The sequence below is a fragment of the Colias croceus genome, chromosome 24 (genome assembly GCF_905220415.1).
Source record: "Colias croceus chromosome 24, ilColCroc2.1".
NCBI classification, from domain to species: domain Eukaryota; kingdom Metazoa; phylum Arthropoda; class Insecta; order Lepidoptera; family Pieridae; genus Colias; species Colias croceus.
Window position 1 is genome coordinate 3,826,036 of NC_059560.1, and position 24,560 is coordinate 3,850,595.

Below are 24,560 nucleotides of genomic sequence, written 5' to 3' on the forward strand. Positions count from 1 at the left end.
TCAGATCTCGGTCATAGGCCTCTGCAGTATCGCAGACCTCCCTCAAAAAATGATAAATCTGGATTGCCGATTTTTTTGACACCCCTACGTCTTTTGCCGCCTGCGTCACTTTGTCTCGACGTAGGAAGTGGAGAATCAGTCCAATTACTGGTAAAAAGGGTATATTAACTCTTTCAAAGAATGTATTTTTCAGAGGACTTATAATTTTATTACATCCCTGACGCCTGCATCGCCAACGAAAACCCATTTTGTAACTTTCCTTCGTCTCCCTATTCATGGGTCTGCTACAAATTGGACAGCGAGGAACGCGCTGTGGTAATAGATACCACGCTTTGGCAGCTTCAACAGCGCGTTCTTCGCTGTTTATTTTGCCGGCGACATTCCATAATGAATAATTATTGATTAAAAGTAGGGACCTATACTGGTTGTCCATACTTTAAAATCAACAATAACAACTCAACAACAATAATAAGAATAACAACCAACAAGAACAATGACAAACCAACAAAAACAATAACAAACCAACAAAAACAATAACAATAACGACAACAGAGACGAATTATTTTTTATAGAAATTAGCAAAATTTCCGAAAGCAAGTTTTTTTAAATCTTTTTACATACTTTGTTATATATCGAAATTGAGTGTTTACCGTAAGGAGAGCCGCGTCCATACAAACAGCACTTACAAGAAATTCGCATTTTTTTTTAATTTTGTATAATAATGAAGATTTATTAGCTGGTTGTGCTTGATAAACTAAAATAAAACACTTTTTAGTCTTTGCATTTTTTCTCTACGTAGTATAGTTTCCCTGTAAATTGAGACTGAAAATCTGAAAAAAAAAATGTTCTACAGTAAGTTTCTCGAAAACTATCAACCTTAGAGAAAAAATACAAAGAATAAAAAGGGTTTATTTTAGGCTATTCTTGCCGATAAAACCATAAAAAATAGGTATTATATTATAGACTAAAAAAATTTTTCAAAATTTCGTCTAAGTCTTTTTTCCTTAGCGCCCCCAAAGCTACACTCCAACCAAATTTAGAGAAATAAAGTATAAAACTGTATATCTAGAAGTTTCCTTCAGATACGCGATTTAAATTTCCTTATTATACAAACATTATAAATCCAGTCAGTCGATCTAAAAGTTTTAAGCTAATTACAGCATCCTTACAAATAGTTGCATTAAACACAAATTACATGGAGTGTGCTCTTTATCTATTGTAAAGAAATATGGAATATATGAGATAGAAAATCCTTAGAATTGAGAAAGACAGAAATTTACTTCCAATTGTCTTTATAAATAGAAGACAAAAAAATATTTTATATATACAATCTCATCCAATTCATTCTTTACATACTTCATTACCAAAATTTTATTTCTATTTTTTATCAAACATATGAACATTCATTTGGTATAATATTTCTTATACGCACTTGTTGCCTAATTTAATTCGAGATCTTAACTGTAGCTATATTTATGACCGGTTTCCTCATTTCAGGGTATATTTTTTTTTTTTGAGCTTAACTGTTAGAAACAAATTTCAGATAATGTATGGAAACTATATCAAGTGTCAAAAAGTAATGAATCTGTCTTCAGAAAGCAGCATTAGAAACCGGCTTAGTCTAATTATATTTTAGGCTTGTTGCAGAGCTTGACCGACAATAAGTGCGTACCGTCGGTTCTGACGATAGGCAAAAACAATTGTATGACTATGACACTAATCCGCATGACAATACGCGTGCGTATGGTCGGTCTAGCTATGAACGGTTTTATGAATTTCCATACATATGACAAGCGCGACTGACGTACGCACTGATGGTCGGTCAAGCTCTGCAACCAGCCTAAAAGAACACAAACAAGAAATACATAACACATATACCATCAATTCAAAACATTTATTCTTGTTATTTCTACATCATTAAATGCAATACATAAATATATTTGACAAATTAAAAAGAAAAAAATGGTCAAAAGTACAACAAACATAAATTCTTCCAATTCTCATGTAATTTTTTCCCATATCAAAATTAACAAATCCATTATAATTATTTTACAAATTAAACATATACGCATTAATATATTCGCTCTGTGTCTCTTGTTTCTGCAGTGTGACTGCGGCTGCTGATAGATCTTTCTTCCTTTTTCTATTCTTCTTGTCCCATGGAGCGTAGGGTATCTTAAGATGGACCGTTTGTATGTGCAATTTGACCGCACTGCTTTGCGAGAAGCGACGGTTGCAATGCTCACATTGGAAGCGTTTTTCGCCGGTGTGTACCTTAAAATTTAAGTATTAAATCTATATATATAAAACTCAAAGGTGACTGATATAGTGATCTATCAGCGCACAGCCCAAACCACTGGACGTATCGGGCTGAAATTTGGCATGCAGGTAGATGTTAGGACTTAGGCATCCGCTAAGAAATTCTTGCGGGAACGGGGAAAAACGGGGATGCACGTACAAAGTCGTGGGTGGAAGCTAGTGTGCTTATAAATGTGAAAGAGAATTGATAGACAATAAGTCAAAAATTCATAGATTTAGTTTGATAGTATTTGATATGGATTTAATCTCTTATTAGCTTCATCTGTTTTATATGTAACCGACTCCATTAAGGTGCGATTAAACGACGCGCAAACACGCGAGCCGAGCCAGGCTCGGCTCGTGGTCCGCCGCGCCACGCGCCGTGTAAACAACTGCGCTCGGCGCGGCTCGGCAAGTTTGCACGATCCATCACTTGTCGGTTTTTTCGACACAGATCAAAGGCGCGCGGCTCGGCTTGTGTTAATACGCGCCGTCTAAACAGATGTCACTGTCTATTTTGTATTGATGTGTAGTCGCCACAGACGGCTCGGCTGGCGTAGGATCGTGCTACCCCGCGTCGTTTAAACGAGCAGGCTTGCGTCCGTATTAAACCGAGCCGCATTTCCACGGACGGCTCGGCTCGCGTAGGATCGGGCTAGCCCGCGTCGTTTAATCGCACCTTTAGAGTCAATTTTGACCTACTTGAAACGGACAGATTTAATTCAAACTTTGTCAATTTATCAAGGATTGGTAACTATTCAATAATTTGATGAGTTTAAGCGTGTTTTGAAACTATATTAAATTATTAATAAATCCATACTAATATTATAAATGCGAAAGTAACTCTGTCTGTCTGTCTGTTACTCAATCACGCCTAAACTACTGAACCAATTGGCATGAAATTTGATATGGAGATATTTTGATAATCGAGAAAGGACATAGGCTACTTTTTTATTGCGAAATATGTACCACGGGCGAAGCCGGGGCGGACCGCTAGTTATTAATAAATGATTACTAACCACAAGATGTCGATCTCTATTGCTGGGCATGCTAAATCGCCGTTCGCAGTGTGGGCACGCGTACGGTTTCTCAAGCGTGTGTGTACGCATGTGCACCATTAGGTTTGCGTGTTGCTGGAAATTAGAATCGTTTAAGATTATGTTTACATAGACAAAATGCTCACATTAGAGAAGCGGTATATGCCGGCTGCGCGAAGCTAGAGAATAAAACATGAATTTTAAGGAAATATATATAAAAATGGCCCCGTTTCGCGTTGTTACGGCATCACGTGTGAACGGCTGAACCGATTTCGGTAATTCTTTTTTTACTATATTCCTTGAAGTACGAGGATGGTTCTTATGTAGAGAAAACGTAAATATGTATCATGGGCGAACCGCTTTTTTTATATATAAGGTAACTGTGTACAAAAAAAGTAGCAAAAATTTTTAAAAAATTATAATATGATAAATCGAAATTGATTTTTTTTATAGGAAAAAATATAGTCTTTTTCAACATAAAAATAAGTTAACTTCATAATCATAAATTGCGTGTTACACATGTTTTCGCTTTACTAAAATAAATAGCCACATTACTCTAGTTTCGTTATATTATCTACACTAATAATATTATAAAGAGGAAAACTTTGTTTGTTTGTTTGTATGATTGTTACGAATAGGCTCATAAACTACTGGACCTATTTTGATGAAATATGGCACAGACAATCTTTAGACCCTGAGAAAGAACATAGGCTACTTTTTATTGCGAAATATGTACCACGGGCGAAGCCGGGGCGGACCGCTAGTCAAAAATAAATCACTTACTCGTGTAGTATGTCCGCATATATCACACATGTACCGCTTGAGGAAGTCAGTGCCGGGATGTTCAGACTCATAGTGTTTGCGGGCTTGCACGTCGTTCGATAAGAATTTTTTGCACTGAAAATATTAATTGTTGTTTAGTTTTTTTTATAATTATTATAGAAGGTTATTTATTATTTTTATACTATGTTTTAATTTTGTCGACGGTTACACAACGGCCTATTAACCCATTGAGCTCCGAGCGGCCCGATCGGGCCACGACACAATAGATTTTCTATTGTGTCTGTGATTCCGGGGCCTGAGTTATAGAGGAGGCTCCCTAACATAATTTCTGGCACTGAGAGACCGGTTAGACCGCTACGGTGCTAGACGCTAACACAGCCGTAAAGAAGTTTCACCTCAGAATACTTTTAAATTCTTCTTATGCATAACCGTAAAACCAAAGAACAAAAAAGAATAAAAGGATATTACATTGAGATATACATATGGAGACGGCACCGCCTACATCACTTATGTTCCGCTCACCATAAGCCATATGGCGTAACTGCACGCTCATTTATTATTTGTTTTAAAGTGAAACGCATATTTGATGTCTTCGTGTGTGTTACGATATTGCACAAATAATACAAATAATACGGAAAAGTGCAAATAATAACTTTCATCGGTAAGTACCTAACTAGATAATAATTTTTAAAACTTAGTTAGAGCAAAAAAATGGCGCACAGATTTTGTTCGTGGTGTCTCCTCCATACGTAGTAATATTGTCTCAATGGGATATTTATAAAAAAAAAACTTACAATTTCACATTGACTAGGTGTGGCCATGCCGTTGTTGAGTATGTTAGAATCGGAACGCCTCGGTCGGCCGCGGGATTTTCTGACGCCCTTAGATTTCACTGGCTTTATTGATCTGCAAATTATATTTTCATCACAGTAAGTTAACTATTGTACGGATGACATTATCCTTCATTCTAAAACAAACATTATGGCTGTAGGCAGTTGATAATAATAAACTATATCATCTTTATGACTGAGATTTTCTTTTTTATTTAGGAATTTGGGGCTCCGCGGCGAGGCATAAGATCGATTTCTTTCCATTCTTTAATAACTTCTCATATATACGCATTTGAATGCTATTAAACTTAAAATCAGAGCGTTCATAGTTCAATTTTTAACTAAATGAGGGTAGTTGGACAAACAATTATACAAGCCCATGCACTGTCAAGTCGCGATTTTTTAGGGTTTGGAAGCTAATAAATGACGAAGCTAAAAATTGCAACTAACTTGATACCAAACTACCCTCATTTTGTTGAAAGTAATTAAAAAACTTATTATTATCAACTGCCTACAGCAATTAAGTTTTATAAGTAATTTTTTGCCTACAGAAATAAACTAAAAATATAATATTGCTCACAGATTAGTTTCAGCGTGTTTATTAGAGCTGCCAAAATGCGTAGCAAATGCAGCTTCGTTGTGAAATTGTAGCGCACACTCGGCGCAATACAGAGTGCTGTTCGGTTCTATCTCTTGTCGCTCGCTGGCCTCTATTTCCTGGAGAAATATAATATAAAAAGGTAAATACAGGTTTTTTTTATTTTTATTTTGTGTACCAGAGATTTATATATAAGTATTAGGTTGATTAGAAATATACATAATATGTGAGCAAATGTTCCACGCATTTTCTATATAAGTAGAGTCCCTAACTTACTTATCTTTTTTCATTTGGTTACAGTATAGTTACAGAGAGATAGGTTACAGATAGATGGTAATGTTTAAAAAAAAAACATTATTTATTTATTGCAATCATTATCATATGCAATGAGGTAACTACAACAAAAAAAAACATGGACAACAATTCCTTCATTTTTTCATTAGTAATTACAAACACAGACAAGTATTAAAAAAACATACTTCTTTAGTATGCACGATTTTCTTATGACAATACAGTCCAGTCTCGCTCACGAAGCTGTGCCCACATAGCGTGCATATAAACGTCGACGGGTGTTTTATGCGTATGTGTGTTAGACGCGTTGAGGCTTTGCTATAAAAAAAATATTTATATTAAAAACGAAATTTATTTTTCAAAATTTCAAACTACAAATAACGAATGTTCGTGTATGATTCATAGCCAATTTGTAGCAAAAATAACAACATTACAAACATATTATATATTTCACCCTCCGCTCCAGTTGGTCTTAGCGTAATGATATACATATAGCCTATAGCCTTCCTCAATAAATGGGCTATGTAACAACGAAAGAATTTTTCAAATCGTACCAGTAGATCCTGAGATTAGCGCGTTCAAACAAACAAACAAACTCTTCAGCCTTATAATATTAGAATAGATATACAAATTTAAAACTTACACAAATTCCTTCTTGCAATGTGGACATGAGTAGGTTACATTTTTATGCCACCTATAGTGGAGTTTTGCTTGTCCCCTGAAAATTATACACTTATTACCATTATAGCAATTATATTTTTGTTTCATATTACAACGCAAAAAAAAATTAACGAATGTATTTAGATTGGAAAGATCTAATTTTACCGCATTATACTTTATTGACGGATTATCCTTCTTTCAATTGAAAATTCAATGAACCAATACAGCTTCTCTAAAATCTAATTTCTTGTCAAAAAGAGTTTCCTTTTTTTTAGATGCAGCATATCTCAAAATAATAGTAATAACAAAATAATCATAACTTACCGATTGTAGCAAGTATATGAGCAGTATTGGCAGGAGTACTTAAAGAGATGGCTCACTGTCATATGCTTGTACATCTGGCGCGGATTCACTACATACACCTTGCACGCATCACACTGGTACTTGCCTGATATGTTCTGAAATTATGTTTATGCTTATATTATAGCTGGTAAATAGTTTTAGGAAATCTATGTAATAAAAATGAGTCGCCAAATGTATAGCTAAGCGTAAAGTTGAGAATGTTCTTATCGAAGTAGCATTATTATAGCGGTTAAACTTTTTACAGATTATACCTACATATTGGTGTAAATTTGAAATAAAAATCGATTCATACCGGGTCATGTTTCTTCATGTGGTTCTCATAAGTACTCGACTCTCGGAAGCCTCTAAAGCATTGGTTGCACTTGAAAGCAGAGTCCAAATAATTCTTCGACAGACGTCTCTGATTGACAATTTCATATTGTTCCTCTTGACTTACGGGCGAGTAAACTGGGAAGTCTGATGGTAATTTTCTAGTTTTTCTGACTGGTCGTAACGAAAGCACGCTCTTTTGTTTCTTACCTTTCGTACAGGGCTTTGTTTCGTACCAATTGGCATGCTTTTTAGATCCCTTTTGGAGGTGGGTCCAAATGAAATGCTGTTTTGCTGAAGTGCTACAAAACGTTCAAATAAAGGTATGTATAGGTATTGGCTATGTAATGATAAGAAACATCACGAAATTTGGAAAGATTCATTGTTATTATGTATTATCATTTTCAAGGGATAAAATTTAAAGTACATACTTTAATGTCATTTATACAATTTTTTTTTTAGATTAAATCATATTAAATTCAAAGCATATTAATTATCTATTCTCATTTAAGTTTTTTGAAACATTACTTACCGATCAAAGCTGACTTCAGGGCATTTCCTGCAAATATACTTATACATGTGCTTTCCGGAAATATGCGTCTTGAGTTGAAATTCAGTCTTGTAGTAATAACCACACAAGTCACAATAGAATTTACCACTTGTATGCTACAATGAAAACATTTCAACATAAGAATTTATAAACAAATCATTTCACTATTCCTTTTTATCCTACTAATATTATAAAGGCGAAAGTTTGTAAGTATGGATGTATGGATGTATGGATGTTTGTTACTCTTTCACGTAAAAACTACTGAATGGATTTGAATGAAACTTTACCACAATATAGCTTATACATCAGAATAACACATAGGATAGGTTTTATCCTGGAAATCCCTCGGAAACGGGAACTATGCGGGTTTTCCTTTGAAAAAGCGGACGAAGCCGCGGGCGGAAATCTAGTTAATTAATATATGAACTATCATTGGCTAGTTACAAAATACGCACACACATATGGACATACTAGGTTTCCGCACGCGGCTTCGCCCGCACAGTCAAAGAAAAACCCGTATAGTTACTGTTCCTGTGGGATTTCCGGGATTGTGTCATTTTCCCGGGATAAAAAGTAGCCTATGTCCTTTCTCGGGTATCAAAATATGTCCATACCAAATTTCATGAAAATTGGTTCAGAAGTTAAGGCATGATTGAGTAACAGACAGACAGACAGAGTTACTTTCGCATTTATAATATTAGTATGGATTACATTTATCCCAGTATAAAAATCTTATAGCATATTAGTGCTGATTTACACAGGGTCAGTAACTGACTACAAATTCGAGGCAAATCAGTGCTGACCCGAAAAAAAACCCTGTGTAAACAGATTTGAAGTCAGTACAGAGGCTTGAAGTCTATGTAAACAGTTAAAGTCAGTAGCCCTGTGTAAATCAGCACTTATGCTATAAGTATAAAAATCCTATAGCATATTATGCGATAAAAGCTACTTACTGTATCATGCATCCTCATATGAATCTTCAACCGAGCTTCAGTATAATATGCCTTGCTACACACTTTACACTGAAATTTGCCTTGCGAAAACATTTTATACACTTCAACCACTGCTTTCGCCTCTTTCATAGTAATTGGTACCACGGTCGCATACTCCTCGTCGAGATTAGTTCCATCCACATCATCTTCGTTGTCATTATCAAAACATTGCACATCATTGTTGTCTATTTCATTATTGTCAAAAAAGTCATCAGTATGTTCCTCATCTTTATTCAATTGAAGATCCTGTTCGTCTTTTGATTCTACGGTATTTGTATTGTTATTTATAACTTCATTATCAATTTTGGCCCTTTTAGCTGGCACTTCAAATTCAACATCATTAGAGATGGTACTATAATGTAACGTTGGTATGGCACTTGTGAGTGTGGGAACCCGACTCTCCTTCACCCATTTAAACTTAATATTTTCATACTTTACTTTTGGATTATTTGCATCAAGGAATGACAGTGTAGGGTTCACTCTTATCCTTTTTCTGTTAAGTTCATTGAGTAAGGGTTCAGTTATCTGAAAAGTAAAGTTATGTAAATAACCTACATAGAGGAGGCAATAAACTTAAAAGATAACACAAACATATTATCATTGAATGTGCCTCTGAAAACGAAATATACTGAATATTGAAAATTAAGATCATGGTGGTAGATCCTAAAGTAAAACACATAACATTATCTTTGTAATGATTACCTGTTTATTTGTTTCCAATAGCTGTATTAAAGTATAGTAAGCTCTTTGGCATTTATTCCGAAATTTTATAAAACGCTTAACATATGCTGTGCATTCTATGCACATATATGCTGGTAAACCATTTCCAGTTTGTGTCTGAAAAACAGAAAATTATTTCACTAACTTAAAATGATAGTTTTGAGTTGAAAATCCATTATATATTATTGAAGTAGATGACATGTTCTAAGTATGGGTGTATTTTGAGTTAATTTTATATAATAGTAAAAATATATATGTTTAAAATACCAGGAAAATAAATGATACCTTTAGTCCAGATATAAGATTATATTCTTGTCTCAATGGACCACTGTCAATGTTATTAAACTTCACAGCAGTACTTAAACAAACCACACACGCCTTTAGCTCAAACATTGCTGATAGCTAAATTCAATGATATCATTTCATGGTGAAATTAAATTAATTGAAGCTGATTCAAAATAAAATTACGGTGTAAACTATTTTGACAAATGTGAATACTAAATTGACAAACACAGTTAACTATATATATTAGTCTTGACAAATGTCAAAACTAAAAATTACGAAACTGCCATTCTATAAAATTAGTGTGAGAGTATATATTACAATAGTAGATATAGATAATAGATAGTATATATACTCTAAGGTGTTACTCTATCACAGAATACATAATCCCACCAAAAACATAAATGTAAAATTTGGAGCCGAGTTTAATCGTTGACTTAATTTTCCAAAAAAAGAAATGAGATCTAATTGTGTGCCAAGTTCTGCAGACAGTCCAGAAATTTATTTACAAAGATGTATTAAGTTCTTAGGTTGACTGAAAACTCAATTGTTTTATTTTCCCTTAGAGAACAATGTTTTTTCCAAAATATAACTTTTTTAATTTGAATAATATAATTATTTTCACAAAGCAAACAACTAATGACCTATTGAACGCCATAATTTGATGAGGCTAGTTTTACATACTGTTTATATTTTGTGAGGTTCTAAAAACTAGCCTCATCAAATTATGGGGTTCAATCAAGAAGCTTATATCCTCTAATACACTATAAGCTTCTTGGGTTCAATAGGATGAATTGAAGAACTGACGTCGCTACAATTTTGTGTCAATAAACCTTTTTTCTTTTTAAATACCAGAGACCTAGAATTGAATGCATTGATTACTTGTGAATAAAAATCATCATAAATTAATAAATATTAAATTCGATTGACAAATGTTACAAATCCGTATCGATTAATTCATTTTAATCGATATTTTTAAGCAGGTTACCTCTCTTCGATGATAAAATTGATAGACGTCAAATGTTGCCTATATTGGCTCGACTAAGCCTCCTCCACATTACTCGCGAAGTTGAACGAGATTAGACGAATAGAATAATGTAGAGAGGCACTTCGGCTTATGGCTGGTTCACACTTTGATTAGTGTGAGTGCAGGTGATTAGTGCGAGTGCAAGTGTGTAGTGCGAGTAGTGTCCAATTCAACTGCGAGTGCAGGTGATTAGTGGGAGTGCAGGTCAATGGTGCAATTCGCGACGCTACACACTACGCTAAACACTAAACACTAAACACTCGTGTCCAGACGTGTTTAGGCAGGCACACTGCGAGTGAGGGGGAAGGGAGGGCGCGCGGGACGTGGCTACTCGCAGTCCACTCGCAAAAAAATAGAACACGCTTCTATTCACTTTACTACACAGCCTACTAAACACTTGCACTAAACAGTCGCTGTCCACACGTAGTTACTAAACACCTGCACTAATCACCTGCACTCGCACTAATCAAAGTGTGAACCAGCCTTTACTTCGTCCAACTTTACCTCGCCTCGGCCGACTTCCGTTTGTTGTCGGTTTTTGCGCCCGAGTCAAAGCGCACGAAGTTACCTGAAGTTCGTTCTGAATATGAACGTATGCGCTCCTCGCGAAGTTGAACGAGTGTGTAGTGTAGCACCGCGGACTTCAGTCAACTTCGGCCGAGTACTTCGTCGAGGAACTTCGCGAGTAGTGTAGAGGAGGCATTACAATTTCTTAAGCCCCATCCACACGGTTGACGAACAATGGCAAACAGCCAACAGCAATTACAGCAAACACGGACGTTTGGATGGGTGTTTGTCGTTGTCTGTCGTTGTTTGCCTGTTTGTGTTTGTGTTGGGCAGTGTTCGGCATCGGTGTCGCTTTATTTGCCAGATCAAAGGATGCATGTTTGCCGATTCGGAATGTTATGACTTATGAACGTTCGCCAAGCATGTGGATGGCTGTTTGTGTTGGGTGATTGTGGTTGGTGTTTGGGACTTCGTTTGCTATTTGCGGTGTTTGTGACAAACAGCTAGCGTGTGGATGGGGCATAAAAAGATAGTGCTTGCCACTCCATCGAACAAAAACTTCGATAAACAAAAAATCGATAAATAAAAAATTCAGATATAAAATTGCTGGAAGATAATTTGTGGTGTATGTTCGTACGAATATTCTAAACCGCTATTTATTAAACTCAAGTTGGTAACGTTGCACTGTGTTTCATTAGATCAAAAAAATTTCCCTGTGCTGTTTATTGTATTTATCGATCAAGGGATGTATTTAAAATGTAAGAGTAGAACACCCACGTGTCAATTTCTTATACTTTTTTTTGAAAAAAATGGCAAACTCTAGGTGAATTTTTCATGAAAAATATTGAAATGTATTCTGAAATCGTAACTGTCTAAGATATTTATTTTAAACAAATATAGTCTTATAAAGCATCTTTGGGCGCATATTATCCAGTTTTTATTTTTGGAAAACTACCTCCGAATACCGAGAAATATATTTTTTTCAGATTTTCGTTTTCATTTTTTTTCTTCCTTAAAACGCAAAAGTGCGGCTTGTCACTAGCATAGCATTATTGCTCGTAATAAGGCCTATCACTCATAAAAAAACCACGCCGCACTATTGCGGTTTTTAGAAGAAATCCATTTTCTAAACATAGTATAAGGGTTGTCAATAAATTTTACCATCATTCTTTTTATTTTGTGTTGTACTATATTTTTTACCATATTACAATAAATGAGATATTTAGGCATGAAATCTAATGACCTGCTTGGGAAACCTTTTTTTAATTTTTTTAAATTTAAATAAATAAATAAATAATATAATAATATATTTATAATTAATATATAAATTCGGGCTTGCGATGTGATAAGTATGAAAGTTATATCTCTTTTTATTACTTGTATATCCACACTTAGAAAAAAAAACTTGTTTGACCTTTTTGCGACAACCCTATGTTGTGTTTTTTGACCTTTTTGAAAATGGCGTATTCCCAAAAACCGCAATATTGCGGCGTGGTTTTTTTATGAGTGATAGGCCTTATTACGAGCAATAATTCTATGCTAGTGACAAGCCGCACTTTTGCCTTTTTAGGGAGAAAAAAAATTAAAACGAAAATCTGAAAAAAATTTATTTCTCGGTATTTAGAGGTAGTTTTCCAAAAATAAAAACTGGATAATATGCGCCCAAGGATGCTTTATAAGTCTATATTTATTTAAAATAAATATCTTAGACAGTTACGATTTCAGAATACATTTCAATATTTTTCATGAAAAATTCACCTAAAGTTTGCCATTTTTTTTTAAAAAAAGTATAAGAAATTGACACGTGGGTGTTCTACTTTTACATCTATATCTATACATATAATAAAATCGTAGGAAAGTCAAAACTGTACATTGAATATTTTTTTAAAAGAATACATAATCCATGATCTATAATCGATATAGAAGCCAAAAACATAGTTTTTAGAATTTTTGTCTGTTTGTCTGTTTGTCGGTTTGTCTGTTTGTCTGTTTGTCTGTATGTTTGTCCGAGCTAATCTCGAAAAGTACCGCATAGATTGACTTCAAATTTTGCATGAATATTACTAACAGGTCGGGTGAGGCTTTTATATACACATTATCATGCTATCACCTCCGGGGGAGGAGCTGTGAACCTTTATTTTTCTAACGTATTCCGTGTATTACACAGCGTACAATCTAAAGACTCATGTTTAAATGTTGTTTTTGGGTAAGCCACGCTATTATCTAGCTTTACACTATAAAAACTACGTCATTTACGTAATTTTGGCAGAGAAACAGTTTAATGAATCTTAGTAGTATAAAGACAAATTTAAAACAGCGCCATCTATGAGACTTCATTAAAATCAAATCAATTTACATATTTAACGCTTCTTGCAAATTTATAATTAAGAATTAAATAATATGATGTTGGTGGGGTTTTTAATTGTACTTATTTATTTAACTTTTTAACCCATGTCTTCCCAGAGTCCACTTCAGGTGCTTATATTTTATGTGAATATACTAAATAGAATTTTACAAGTGAGGGTAGATGTTTATTATTTGATGTCAAACAAGACACCATTAACAGTTAATTGTGACATTTTAAAAAATCCTTCTTGCGTTCCCACAAAAGGTAAAATGTGGCTTTTATATTTATTCTTTATACATAATTAATTATATAGTTAGACTCATGTTTTTAATTAGAATTGAAGTTACGACAAAATAAGAAAATGATGAAATTTTATTTTTATGTATAACTTTTACAAGACTATATTATACGCCCAAAGAAGGTCACTTAAGTTCTTGATAGAATTTTATTTGTTAGTAGCTTTTTAATAAAATAAGGTAAAGTAATCTTTTCATTTTTTTTATTTACAGATTCAATGTTCATAAAAAATTAACGATTTGCGTGAGGATGTAGTAGAAATAAGTATCCTGGCGCGTGGTCAATTGTTGACTAAAGTTAATTTCCAACGTATGGTACAATCATTGGAAGAATCTTGGGTAATTTTAGAGGATATTTTTCGGGAATGAGAAAAGGGGCAGCCAACCACGTATCAGCGTGCGTGCGTGAGAATCTACGTTTTAGTACCAAAAAAAATGTTATTTTGAAACGTAAATATTGCACTCACAACTACTGTACAAGTATGATTTTTATTCGTGCTTTACTGTTGTTTTATTATCGTTATGGCTTTCGCGGTACAGATAGTACTGGGATCAGAGTACATATTATTTATCAATTTAATATACGTACCACACCAAGTAAAATATTTACAATCATACCAAATGGATTAACACGGTATGTACATAAGGCGGTCTTATATCGCTTACTAGCGATCTCTTCCAGACTGCCCAAGGTAAGAGATAAAGAATTATACTCATGATCCAGCAATTTTCAACCGAAAAAGAAGTTTTTCTGTAATTGGTAGTTGTTTCATTTATTTATTTTAAAAACCTAATTTTACTTTTACATTTGCCCATTTGCATTACATTCAGCTTCCATAAAACTTATAAAAATTTTATGTTTATTTCTGTCTAATATAACTACTCTTTTTTAGATATAAATAACAAAAACAACTTTTTTATTAAAATTTAGTACCTTGTGAAGATATTATCTATGTGTTAATAGAACAATACATAAAGGAAGTTATGTTACGATTTTATACAATGAAAATATGTAAAAAAATATTAGCAGGTGTAATTATTAAATTGATCCCGAACCCAAAACTGTAGTTAATTTTTTTGTCATTTAGTGTTTAATTCATGTCAATTGGTTCATTAATAAAAAAAATTATGATCATTTAAATAATCACGGCGAACATTTGCTAAGGCATTCATGTACAAGGTGTAATCGTTCAGTGTGCACAGGCGATTTTTTTTTTTGTAAGTATTACAGATAACAAAAAACTTTAAACTGATATCGAAAGTACTTAACCTAATAATGGCCGTAATCATTTTTTTTTAAATAAATCGAGAAATATCAAAAAAAAATATCTTTAAACCCTTACATTAAGTACATATGAAATATGAATATCCCATATACATTTAATATGAAAGATTTTAGCTTTCTTTTTCTTTTTTTGGTTGTCTGCTTTAATTACTTCGCAAATTTGAAGTGGCATTTTCCACGCTTTTCCCGGACATTTTCACGCATTTTCCGGATATTTTCCGGGCATTTTCCGGGCAATTCCTCACGCATTTTCCGGGGATTTTCCAGGCATTTTCCACGCTTTTCCCGGATATTTTCCAGACATTTCCCAGACATTTTCCGGAGATTTTCCAGGCACTTTCCACGCTTTTCCCAGACATTTTTACGCATTTTCCGGATATTTTCCGCATATTTTCCGGGTATTTCCCGGACATTTTCACACATTTTCCGGGGGATTTCCCAGATATTTTACAGGCATTTTCCGGATATGCCCAGATTTCCGGAAAGTACGTAAGTTTTTTAGCTTAGATTAGTAATAAATTCTATTAACAATTCTATGAATTGTTTATGGTAGTACGTGTTTACTAAATAATTGTATGTAAAGTAGTAACTACTATGCAGTCGCTATTCCACGCGGACGAAGTCGCGGGCACAGCTAGTTTTAAATACATCCCTTGATCGATGAATACAATAAACAGCACAGGGAAATTTTTTTGATCTAATGAAACACAGTGCGTTGCCGTGCATATTTATGTAATTTGTATTTTTGTCAAGAGATTAAATAAATATCTTGATTTATGTTATGTTTAATTTTGACTACAATATAAAAATGAATCCCAAAATGTGTTGGTAAGCGCTTAACTTGAGAACGGCTTAACCGATTTCGTTAATTATTTTTTTATTATATTCCTTGAAGTACGAGGATGGTTCTTATGTAGAAAATGTACCACGTGAATATGTACCACGGGCGAATCCTGGGCGGACCGCTAGTTAAATATAATATTATAACTTAGTAAAAGGTATGTACACATTATAATATAAGACCTTTTATGATGTGACTAAAATAATGTTCTTCTAATCTATACTTACAAATATTATAAAGAGCAAAGGTTTGTAATAATTGTATGTATGGTTTTCAGACATAAACTACTGGACCGATTTTGATGAATTTTGGCACAGACAATCTTTAGACCCTGAGAAAGAACATAGGCTACCTTTTATTGCGAAATATGTACCACGGGCGAAGCCGGGGCGGACCGATGTTGCGAAGCTGATGTAATTTGCACGCCATTTATGGCTAATGTGTTGATTCTAATAATTGTAACGTAATTTTATTATCTTTGTACACAAATGAAGACATTTACACGAGTCTATTTGGATTTATTCATTTTATTGAGTGTTGTCTTCACATTGAACAAATACCCGATTCGTTGGGACCACTCGACTTAATTTGGCCGTCCGCATCGTAAAGCGAGGCCGTCGGTCTAGCTTATGCTGCTCGTTCGGCCTAATGGGCGCTGACCAGTGTAAATTAAACATCCGCTCTTTGTGAACACATTGGTTAGCGCCAACTCGGGACAAAAGTTAGCATAAAGCTGACCCAACGACGGAGCCTTCTCTACAATGCGTATTGAATGCCTTGCCTGGATTTTGTATGGTACCTAGTTAGTGATACTTATAAAAAAAAATTATTAGATTGTTTTTAGGGTTTCATTTCCTTACAAATTATTAATCGTATCCTACTTATAGAGGCGAAAACATGTATGAATGGATGTTTGTTACTCATTTACGTAAAAACTACTGAATTAATTTTTATAAAACTTTACAATACTTAATATAGTTTAAACTTTAAAATAACATAAAGGCAATGATATAGAAAAATAACTCATTACCACAGGAAAAAAATTGCTTGTTCCCTGAAAATACGCGGGCAAAGTCACGGCAGGTGGGCACCTCTTGTTCAAAATAAATTGCTTCAAATAAAACAAATATACATTTTTTTTACAAAATTTTAATTTGAAACAATAAATACAATATTTATTATTATACATAAATACTAAACATACATGCCACCGTAAACTTGTAAAAATCGTTAGCTTATAATCAAACTCACAGAATTACAATCTATCCATAAATTGTGAATAGTATCCAAATTCCAAGTAAATTACATTGCCGTCCATTGATCGTTTGATACACTTTTTGAAGTGAAACTTCTTTATAGGGGTTGGAAAAAAATTTAGTGTAACATTTTTTCGTTACGCGTGACATTTTTCCGTTACGCGCCATCTTTTTCTTATCCCTACCACGCGTGATTCGACGTATTTCTGTAAAGTTGCATTTAAAGTAAATTATTTTTTGAAAAAATAAGGTCATAAAGAAGTTTCACTTCTTACGTGTGTACACTAGTACACGCACACATTTTTTTTTTGGTGCGGAGTCTCTCGATGTTAGCTAGAAGGGATTCTACATCTTAACGTGAGTGTGTGAACTGAAGGTTTACCCTGGTAGGTACCGACATGCGAAAGGGCGTCCCCTCTTGACGGGGATCTCGACCCTCAGCTTGGGCTGTCACTTGAGTGGAGGAGGTTTATTACATTTTCTTGTGATAATATTATGCGTTTTAATCGCCGGCACTTTTGCTGCAAAGCTTTTAACTTCTTCAGACGTTTTGAGCTTGTTTTAGATTGTTTTACAATAATCTTTATAAGTTTATTCTTCTGAGTGTCATTGATGCGTGGCTCTGTAAGTGATTCAGTAGCAATGGATGGTGCATGAGCACTACTTGAAGTTGATGGTGCATCTAAACCAGGCTGAAGATTGCTGATAATATGTCGAAATTTTCTCTGAGAATCTATGATTGTGTTTCTGGCTATCTTTTTAGACTCCTGGAATTAAAAAAGAAAAACACCATAAATAAAAAACGGCTGGGCTATATACGAGTTGAAACGAACCAATGAACGAAACAAAAAAGGAGGTAAATTATTTATAAGTTAACATTTTAGCATTTAAGATTTATTTTTATTTTTATTTAATTAATGCTGTTATGTAACATAAAAATAATCTTTATCACATTTTTCCACATCACACTTCACAGTCACGGTTTGTTTATCCGGTCTTTATAATTAGTGTAACATAGGGTACTCTTCATGTATCTTACAATTCTCTTATAACATGAGGGCCAAGCCAAGAGGCTAGTCTAGAATCTTATAAAATAAAATACAAAATATTGAACTAAAGCATAAAAGAGATAGACCACTTTAACAAGAGTCGCACACGCATCGCATTTCTAATGTTATTGTGGATATATTAATTGACTTGATTATAGTACCTTCTGTAAGTAAGTAGGGTAATTTTCGAATATGGTTGGCACAGCATCTCTGCAAAGCACTTTCCTTTTCTTCCCGTCCAAATAACAGTCTGATTCGAAATGTTTTGAACAAAGCCGAGAATGTTTTGAAGGCTTCCAATTTGCCCTGTGTATAGCCTTAGCCCAAACATCTTTTAATTTTTCACAAGCCGGAAACCTACAAATAACAATAATCCATACTTAAATAACTTTTTTCTCTTAACCTCTTAACTTTAAAGCAGTCATTGTCAATAAAGTACGCTTTCGTTTCTATTAAAGTACCTATCGCTATTTGCACAACACTAAGAGCGGGCGCGCACGAGCAACTTAGTTGCCCGGCAACTATTTTGTCTCTGTCGCTGTCTCCTCGCAAAGTTTTGAACGATGCGCACACGAAAGCGACAGCAACGCAACTTTTTCTTTAAAATTTTCTGCATTTATCAACATGGATTTCGAAGAGACGGTTGTGGTCTGTGCTCTTGTCCTTAGAAACCGAAGACGGCAGCGAAAAAGGCAATATTGGGTGCACCCATTATGGAGTGAGAGACTGACATTGGGGAAATTCCATACAATGTTTTTAAAATTGAGAACATTTCCAAAAAATTTTTTTGCTACTTCAGAATGAGTATAGAAAGTTTTGATGAACTGTGCAGAATTTTACGACCTGGTATCGCTCATCAAGATACAAATATGAGATTTGCTGTCTCACCTGAGGAAAGACTGGCTTATCCGAATAAATTTTATGGGACCAATCCCACACCATTCTGCATCAAACAAAAAAAGAGTCACGTAAATCGGTTCAGAAACCTCGGAGTAATCGGTGTACATACATAAAAAAAAATATACCGGCCGAATTGATAACCTCCTCCTTTTTTTTTGAAGTCGGTTAAAACTACTGTGTACGAGAATAAATACGTTGACATAAATACGTATTATCGCTACGCCGGTTACGCGGCAACTGGCTGGCGGCCGCCGACAGGCAACATTTTTGTCGCCGTGCGCGCACTAATACATCCTTAACTCAGTTATACATCCTTCCTCTATGGCGCACTTGCATTGAAACCAATAGATAGGGCGACAGTTGCGTCGCGGGCTTGTCTCCGAACCCGCGGACAAAAAAGTCTCCCGGGAGTTGCGTCGCTACGTACGCGCACTTTCATACTAGCCTTAGATCATACTAGCCCATGGCTGGAGAGACAAAATAGTTGCGGAGACAAAATAGTTGCGAAGACAAAGTTGCTCGTGCGCGCTAGCTCTAATGGAACTTGGAAGTAATATTTTGCATTTTTTCTCAAAAATAAGCTAATTATGATTTAATTTCAATGATCAAGGGTAGATAAAACATAGATGATCAAGAAAATAACGTAAATTCACTTATTTATAATACAATTAGCCAAAAATTTATCAAAATCACCTGTGAAATGACAAATTCCTATCTTCATCCGATTTCCTATTACTACGGCTTTTACAGCCGTAAGCAACACAAGCCATGTTATCTTTAGTCAATTATCTTTTCAGAAAATAACAAAATAAACTAAAACACACGTTTTCACTTCAAAAACAATAATTAAAATCAACAAGCGATGATCACCACACTGGTGATCAAAACAAAATAAAATGGCGACATGTCATTTTAAACTGTCGAGCTGACTAATGGCTGGTTCACACTTTGATTAGTGTGAGTGCAGGTGATTAGTGCGAGTGCAGGTGTGTAGTGCGAGTAGTGTCCAATTCAACTGCGAGTGCAGGTGATTAGTGGGAGTGCAGGTCAATGGTGCAATTCGCGACGCTACACACTACGCTAAACACTAAACACTAAACACTCGTGTCCAGACGTGTTTAGGCAGGCACACTGCGAGTGAGGGGGAAGGGAGGGCGCGCGGGACGTGGCTACTCGCAGTCCACTCGCAAAAAAATAGAACACGCTTCTATTCACTTTACTGCACAACCTACTAAACACTCGCACTAAACAGTCGCTGTCCACACGTAGTACTACTCATCACCTGCACTCGCACTAATCAAAGTGTGAACCAGCCAATAGGTAATATATCTGTGCTCTTTTTTCTCTTCTTCTTCTTCTCTTAAATAATGGCCTCACCCTCTTTTTTCTCATTTTGCCTTATTATAATGTTAAAAAGGCCAAACTATTGCTTTATTGTTCAATTAAAGCGCCTCATTCACGGTTAATTATTTTTTAAATTTAAATATGTACAACAATTTTATGTATACCAATATTTGTCTGTAAGAGTTTTTAAAAATACTTACTCTTTGTTTTATATGTTCAGCTGTTTGGCTACTACCAAGCTACCTACTACGATTGTTAGGCACTAAAAGATTGATTGAATGATTGTTCAGATGATAAAAAATTGTCAAGCAACTGCTAACCTTTGGCCGAAGCTGACACTGACGTATAGTAGGGTAAGCAAAAAAGAAAATAAAAATAACGTAAATGGATACATAAGTACATAATTATTTTATTAATTATTTCAAATTGTTTGTTGACAACCTTTTTTGTTATTGTATTTGTGTATTTAAATGAATTATCATATTTACGCACTTACGTATACAGAATGTAACAAAATCCCCATAATACTTGTAATGAGCCCATAAAACTGAACAACTTTTCCCATCAACATAATATGTAACAAATAAAATATTATTTTGTCAAATTCCAATAAACATTATTTACTTTCGCAAATGCATAATTGTCATTGTAAATTTATGATAAAAACTATGATAGGGAAAATCAAATACATTTTAGTGATTTTATTATTCCCTTTTTTTGCATGCCGTACGGCCGAGCGAGAGGGAATGATAAGCGCCGCCATTGAAGATTCGTTTCTTTAATGAACTGCGTATTAAATAGATTTTATTTTACATCAATCTGAGAACCTTTAGCAAAAACATTATCAAAAATATCATTTAAGAATACCTAGAATAAAAATACCATGTGCATTTAATAAAGTTTATATTTAAAATTACTTAAATAAATAATACTAAATACAATTATTCATCATCATCATCACTATCACAAGGTCTAAAAATGTATGATTGTTCTAGAGTAACATCATTCATATTATTATGGTCCAAATCAATTACATCACTAATAATATTGTCATCTTCAATCACTTTTGGCAAAGACAAATAATCTCCTCTCTGATATGGAGGTGGCTGAATTTTCCTTTCTGGGGGCTGGTAATTTATTGGTTTTACGTTTCTTGCTGTTAGTGGATGCGGGGGCCTATTTGATAACATCACAGGCCACATAAACAAAGTATGAAATCTTTCTATCATTCGACTCATTTGGTCTCTCAATATACTATTGTTATGAATGATGTGGCTTAAATTTTTTCTAGAAATATCATTTTGATTAGAAACATAATTTATTAATTTTCTACATCCTGTAATGGTTGCATAATTTGGAGGAAGGACATATTCTAGTCGACCTAAGCTATTATTACCAAATACATCTGGGATCTTTGCTAGGTGTGCAGAATTTGGTCCATTTTTCATTTTTGAATAGGATTTCTTAATGATTTTATAAATATTAAGATCTGGCAAATGTAATTGTGGAAACTGATTAAACGTACTACTATTCATGAACTTCTCCTTGTTTAACTTTGCTTTTAGCAAAATTAGAACTTGTTGCAAATTAGCGACGTTAACCACCTCTCTTGCTTCATATTCAGTTTGACTCGGTTCTTGTATAGTATCCTTATCATTTGTCTTGAGTTTATTTGAATCTTTAGTTTTTATCTGTTGTTTTACAAAAAAGTCTATTATCGCGTCGTCAATGCTTTGCTCTGATGAGTTAATTGTAACCACTCTTGATTTATCCTTTTGTATATCGGATTTCACTCTTGCTTTTAGATTTTCAATGGCCTTATTTAAATTATCAGTCAAATTGCCGCGATTTAGTAGTCTTGGGCCCCGTCTTGGGGCTTTTGCAATATCTAAATTGGGATGGCTCATCATCCAACGTTCTAATATCATATGTCTAGATCTTATGTGTACCCTATCCTTACCTGGAAAATGTTTTGTGATGCTTGAATAATTCTTAATAACATCTTGATTTGACATAAGTTGTATTAACTTTCTATCTTCTTCAGCAGTCCACTGTATTGAGACCTTCTTTTTAGACAATACATGATATCGCGTACGGCACTGTGTAACTGATCGACCGGGTAAGAACCACGTCATTCTTTTGAAATCTGTACCATATTTATCAGCAAATGTAAGTATGACAGCATCTTCCTCGGGTAGAAATCTACCTTTTCTAAGTTCAGACATTCTCAAGTATTTGTTATAAACTTGGATTTTAGTTCTATTCTCCATTGAAGATGCTATTTTTGACCATGGAATGTAATTATCCTCTCTATAATATTCTATTAGCCTTTTTAAATACTCTTCTTCGTCTTTGGTCCAATTATGTAAAATAAAATTGTTCCCCATATTAGTACGGAAGTATACAAAACACTGATAGGCAGTTCGTCCTGTATTTAATTCTTTAGCTATAGCATCCCAATCTTGATATTCTTTCTCTTTAACAATATCCTGTAGTTTTGTATCCTCCTTTTCACACCAAGGAGTTTTATTTATTGAAGGATGTAAAAAGAGTTTCCATAACGCTCTAAATTCTTGAGGTCTATGTCTATGGTTTAATTTTTTCGCAACAAAATCCCAGTCATACTCTTCATCAATGGGTAGAGCTACTAGTTTAAGAGGCATTTTATCAATTCTATTTAATTTTTTTTTTATTTTTTGAATTTCATTATGCTCTTTACTTTTTTTTGTTTTGTTTACATTTAACCTTTGCATTTTTGCAAGTTGTGAATTTAATTGCTTTCTTTTTATTTCTCTAGATAATTTAAGAATACATTTAGTTAATATATTCTTATCTTTTATAGTCCAACCAGGGACAGCTTGTATAGAAGCAAAATCATACATTCCCGCTTTTGCTCTGAGCAAAGTATCTTCATTGTCGGGCGCAGGAAAACCAAACTCATCCTTGAAATACGGTTTACCACAGTGAATGTATTTAAACTTGTTATAATTCGGTTTTTCAATTTTATCGTCGTTATTAGTGCATTGAACTTCTCTTAATTTCTGTCTACATTGATTTAAACGATTTATCAGCATTTTTTCAAGACCTTGCAGTTTTTCGTCGTATAATTTATTTAGAGCGATGGCAGTGTCAATATTGATGAAATCATCTTGTACAGAATTAATTGTTGATTGCGAAGTATGAACCGAAAACTGAGACATTCCTCTGCTGGGACCTGGTTCATCATCTTCTAATGCTGCTGTGAGCCTTCTGAGATCTTCAAGTTCGGCTTCTAAATCACTCTCAAGGTCCGAATCAAAATCAGTCATTGTAGTTTTCTATACACAATTGTACACAATGTTCTAACAAGTTTTTTAAATGTAATAATAAATAAATTACTGTAATAATTTCGAAATATCTACAGAGCGTATAAACTTCACACTTTGCTTCAAACTCAAGTCCTCTATGCTCAAGTCACAACCACAGGTCACAACCACAGAGCAAGTAATATAGTAGTCACAACTCACAGACTCAAGTCATCAAAAACCTTAGAGTATACAGGGTGTAATCGTTAAGTGTGCACAAGCGATTATTCCGTAACTATTGCAGATACCAAAAAACTTTAAACTGATATCGAAAGTACTTAACCTAATGAGTAAAATGGCCATAATAAATTTTTAAAAATAAAACGAGAAATATCCAAAAATGTTACATTAAACGCTCCCATACATTTTATTTCCCATACATTTTGTATTCATAGCAGATTTTCGAAGTGATGTCCTCATTGTGCAATACAATGAGGAGCTCTATTTACAGTTTCTAAATATACTTCCCTTCAAATTTGCGAAGTAATTAAAGCAGAAAACCAAAAAAAGAAAGAAAAAGCTAAAATCTTTCATATTAAATGTACTAGGTTGATCCAAAAGTAATGATAATTGGGTATTTCCTGTGCACATAAAAAGATAAAATAAATGTTTTTTGCTTGCTCATGTATTCACTAAGTAATCATAAAAAAA

The 24,560-nt window shown here is 34.1% G+C and overlaps 3 protein-coding genes across 5 annotated transcripts; all 3 read right to left on the reverse strand.

The window, feature by feature from the left end:
• Nucleotides 1-1,962: 1,962 nt before the first annotated feature.
• LOC123702937 (zinc finger protein 726-like) lies at nucleotides 1,963-9,903 on the reverse strand. Its single transcript, XM_045650795.1, has 13 exons — nucleotides 9,717-9,903; nucleotides 9,414-9,548; nucleotides 8,673-9,236; nucleotides 7,702-7,835; nucleotides 7,153-7,471; nucleotides 6,822-6,955; nucleotides 6,481-6,555; nucleotides 6,026-6,155; nucleotides 5,529-5,665; nucleotides 4,913-5,024; nucleotides 4,119-4,232; nucleotides 3,318-3,431; nucleotides 1,963-2,274 (listed from the first exon to the last, which is right to left on the reverse strand). Exons 1-13 carry the CDS (start codon nucleotides 9,822-9,824, stop codon nucleotides 2,050-2,052), a joined length of 2,301 nt encoding a protein of 766 aa, XP_045506751.1. The 5' UTR covers nucleotides 9,825-9,903; the 3' UTR covers nucleotides 1,963-2,049.
• A 7,570-nt stretch (nucleotides 9,904-17,473) lies between these two features.
• LOC123702949 (THAP domain-containing protein 1-like) lies at nucleotides 17,474-20,883 on the reverse strand. Of its 3 annotated transcripts, none has more exons than XR_006752940.1 (3): nucleotides 20,766-20,883; nucleotides 18,483-18,678; nucleotides 17,474-18,039 (listed from the first exon to the last, which is right to left on the reverse strand). XR_006752940.1 is itself a non-coding variant. In XM_045650810.1 (3 exons), the coding sequence occupies exons 1-3, from the start codon at nucleotides 19,989-19,991 to the stop codon at nucleotides 17,710-17,712; spliced, it is 603 nt and encodes a 200-aa protein (XP_045506766.1). In that variant the 5' UTR covers nucleotides 19,992-20,114; the 3' UTR covers nucleotides 17,474-17,709. The 3 variants fall into 3 exon arrangements, 1 of the variants encoding a protein (XP_045506766.1); XR_006752941.1 differs by having other exon boundaries at nucleotides 20,730-20,857; XM_045650810.1 differs by lacking the exon at nucleotides 20,766-20,883 and adding an exon at nucleotides 19,915-20,114.
• A 623-nt stretch (nucleotides 20,884-21,506) lies between these two features.
• Nucleotides 21,507-23,950, reverse strand: LOC123702626 (snRNA-activating protein complex subunit 4). The gene has a single exon (XM_045650387.1). The coding sequence runs from the start codon at nucleotides 23,871-23,873 to the stop codon at nucleotides 21,507-21,509; it is 2,367 nt and encodes a 788-aa protein (XP_045506343.1). The 5' UTR covers nucleotides 23,874-23,950.
• Between the last annotated feature and the right edge of the window lie 610 nt (nucleotides 23,951-24,560).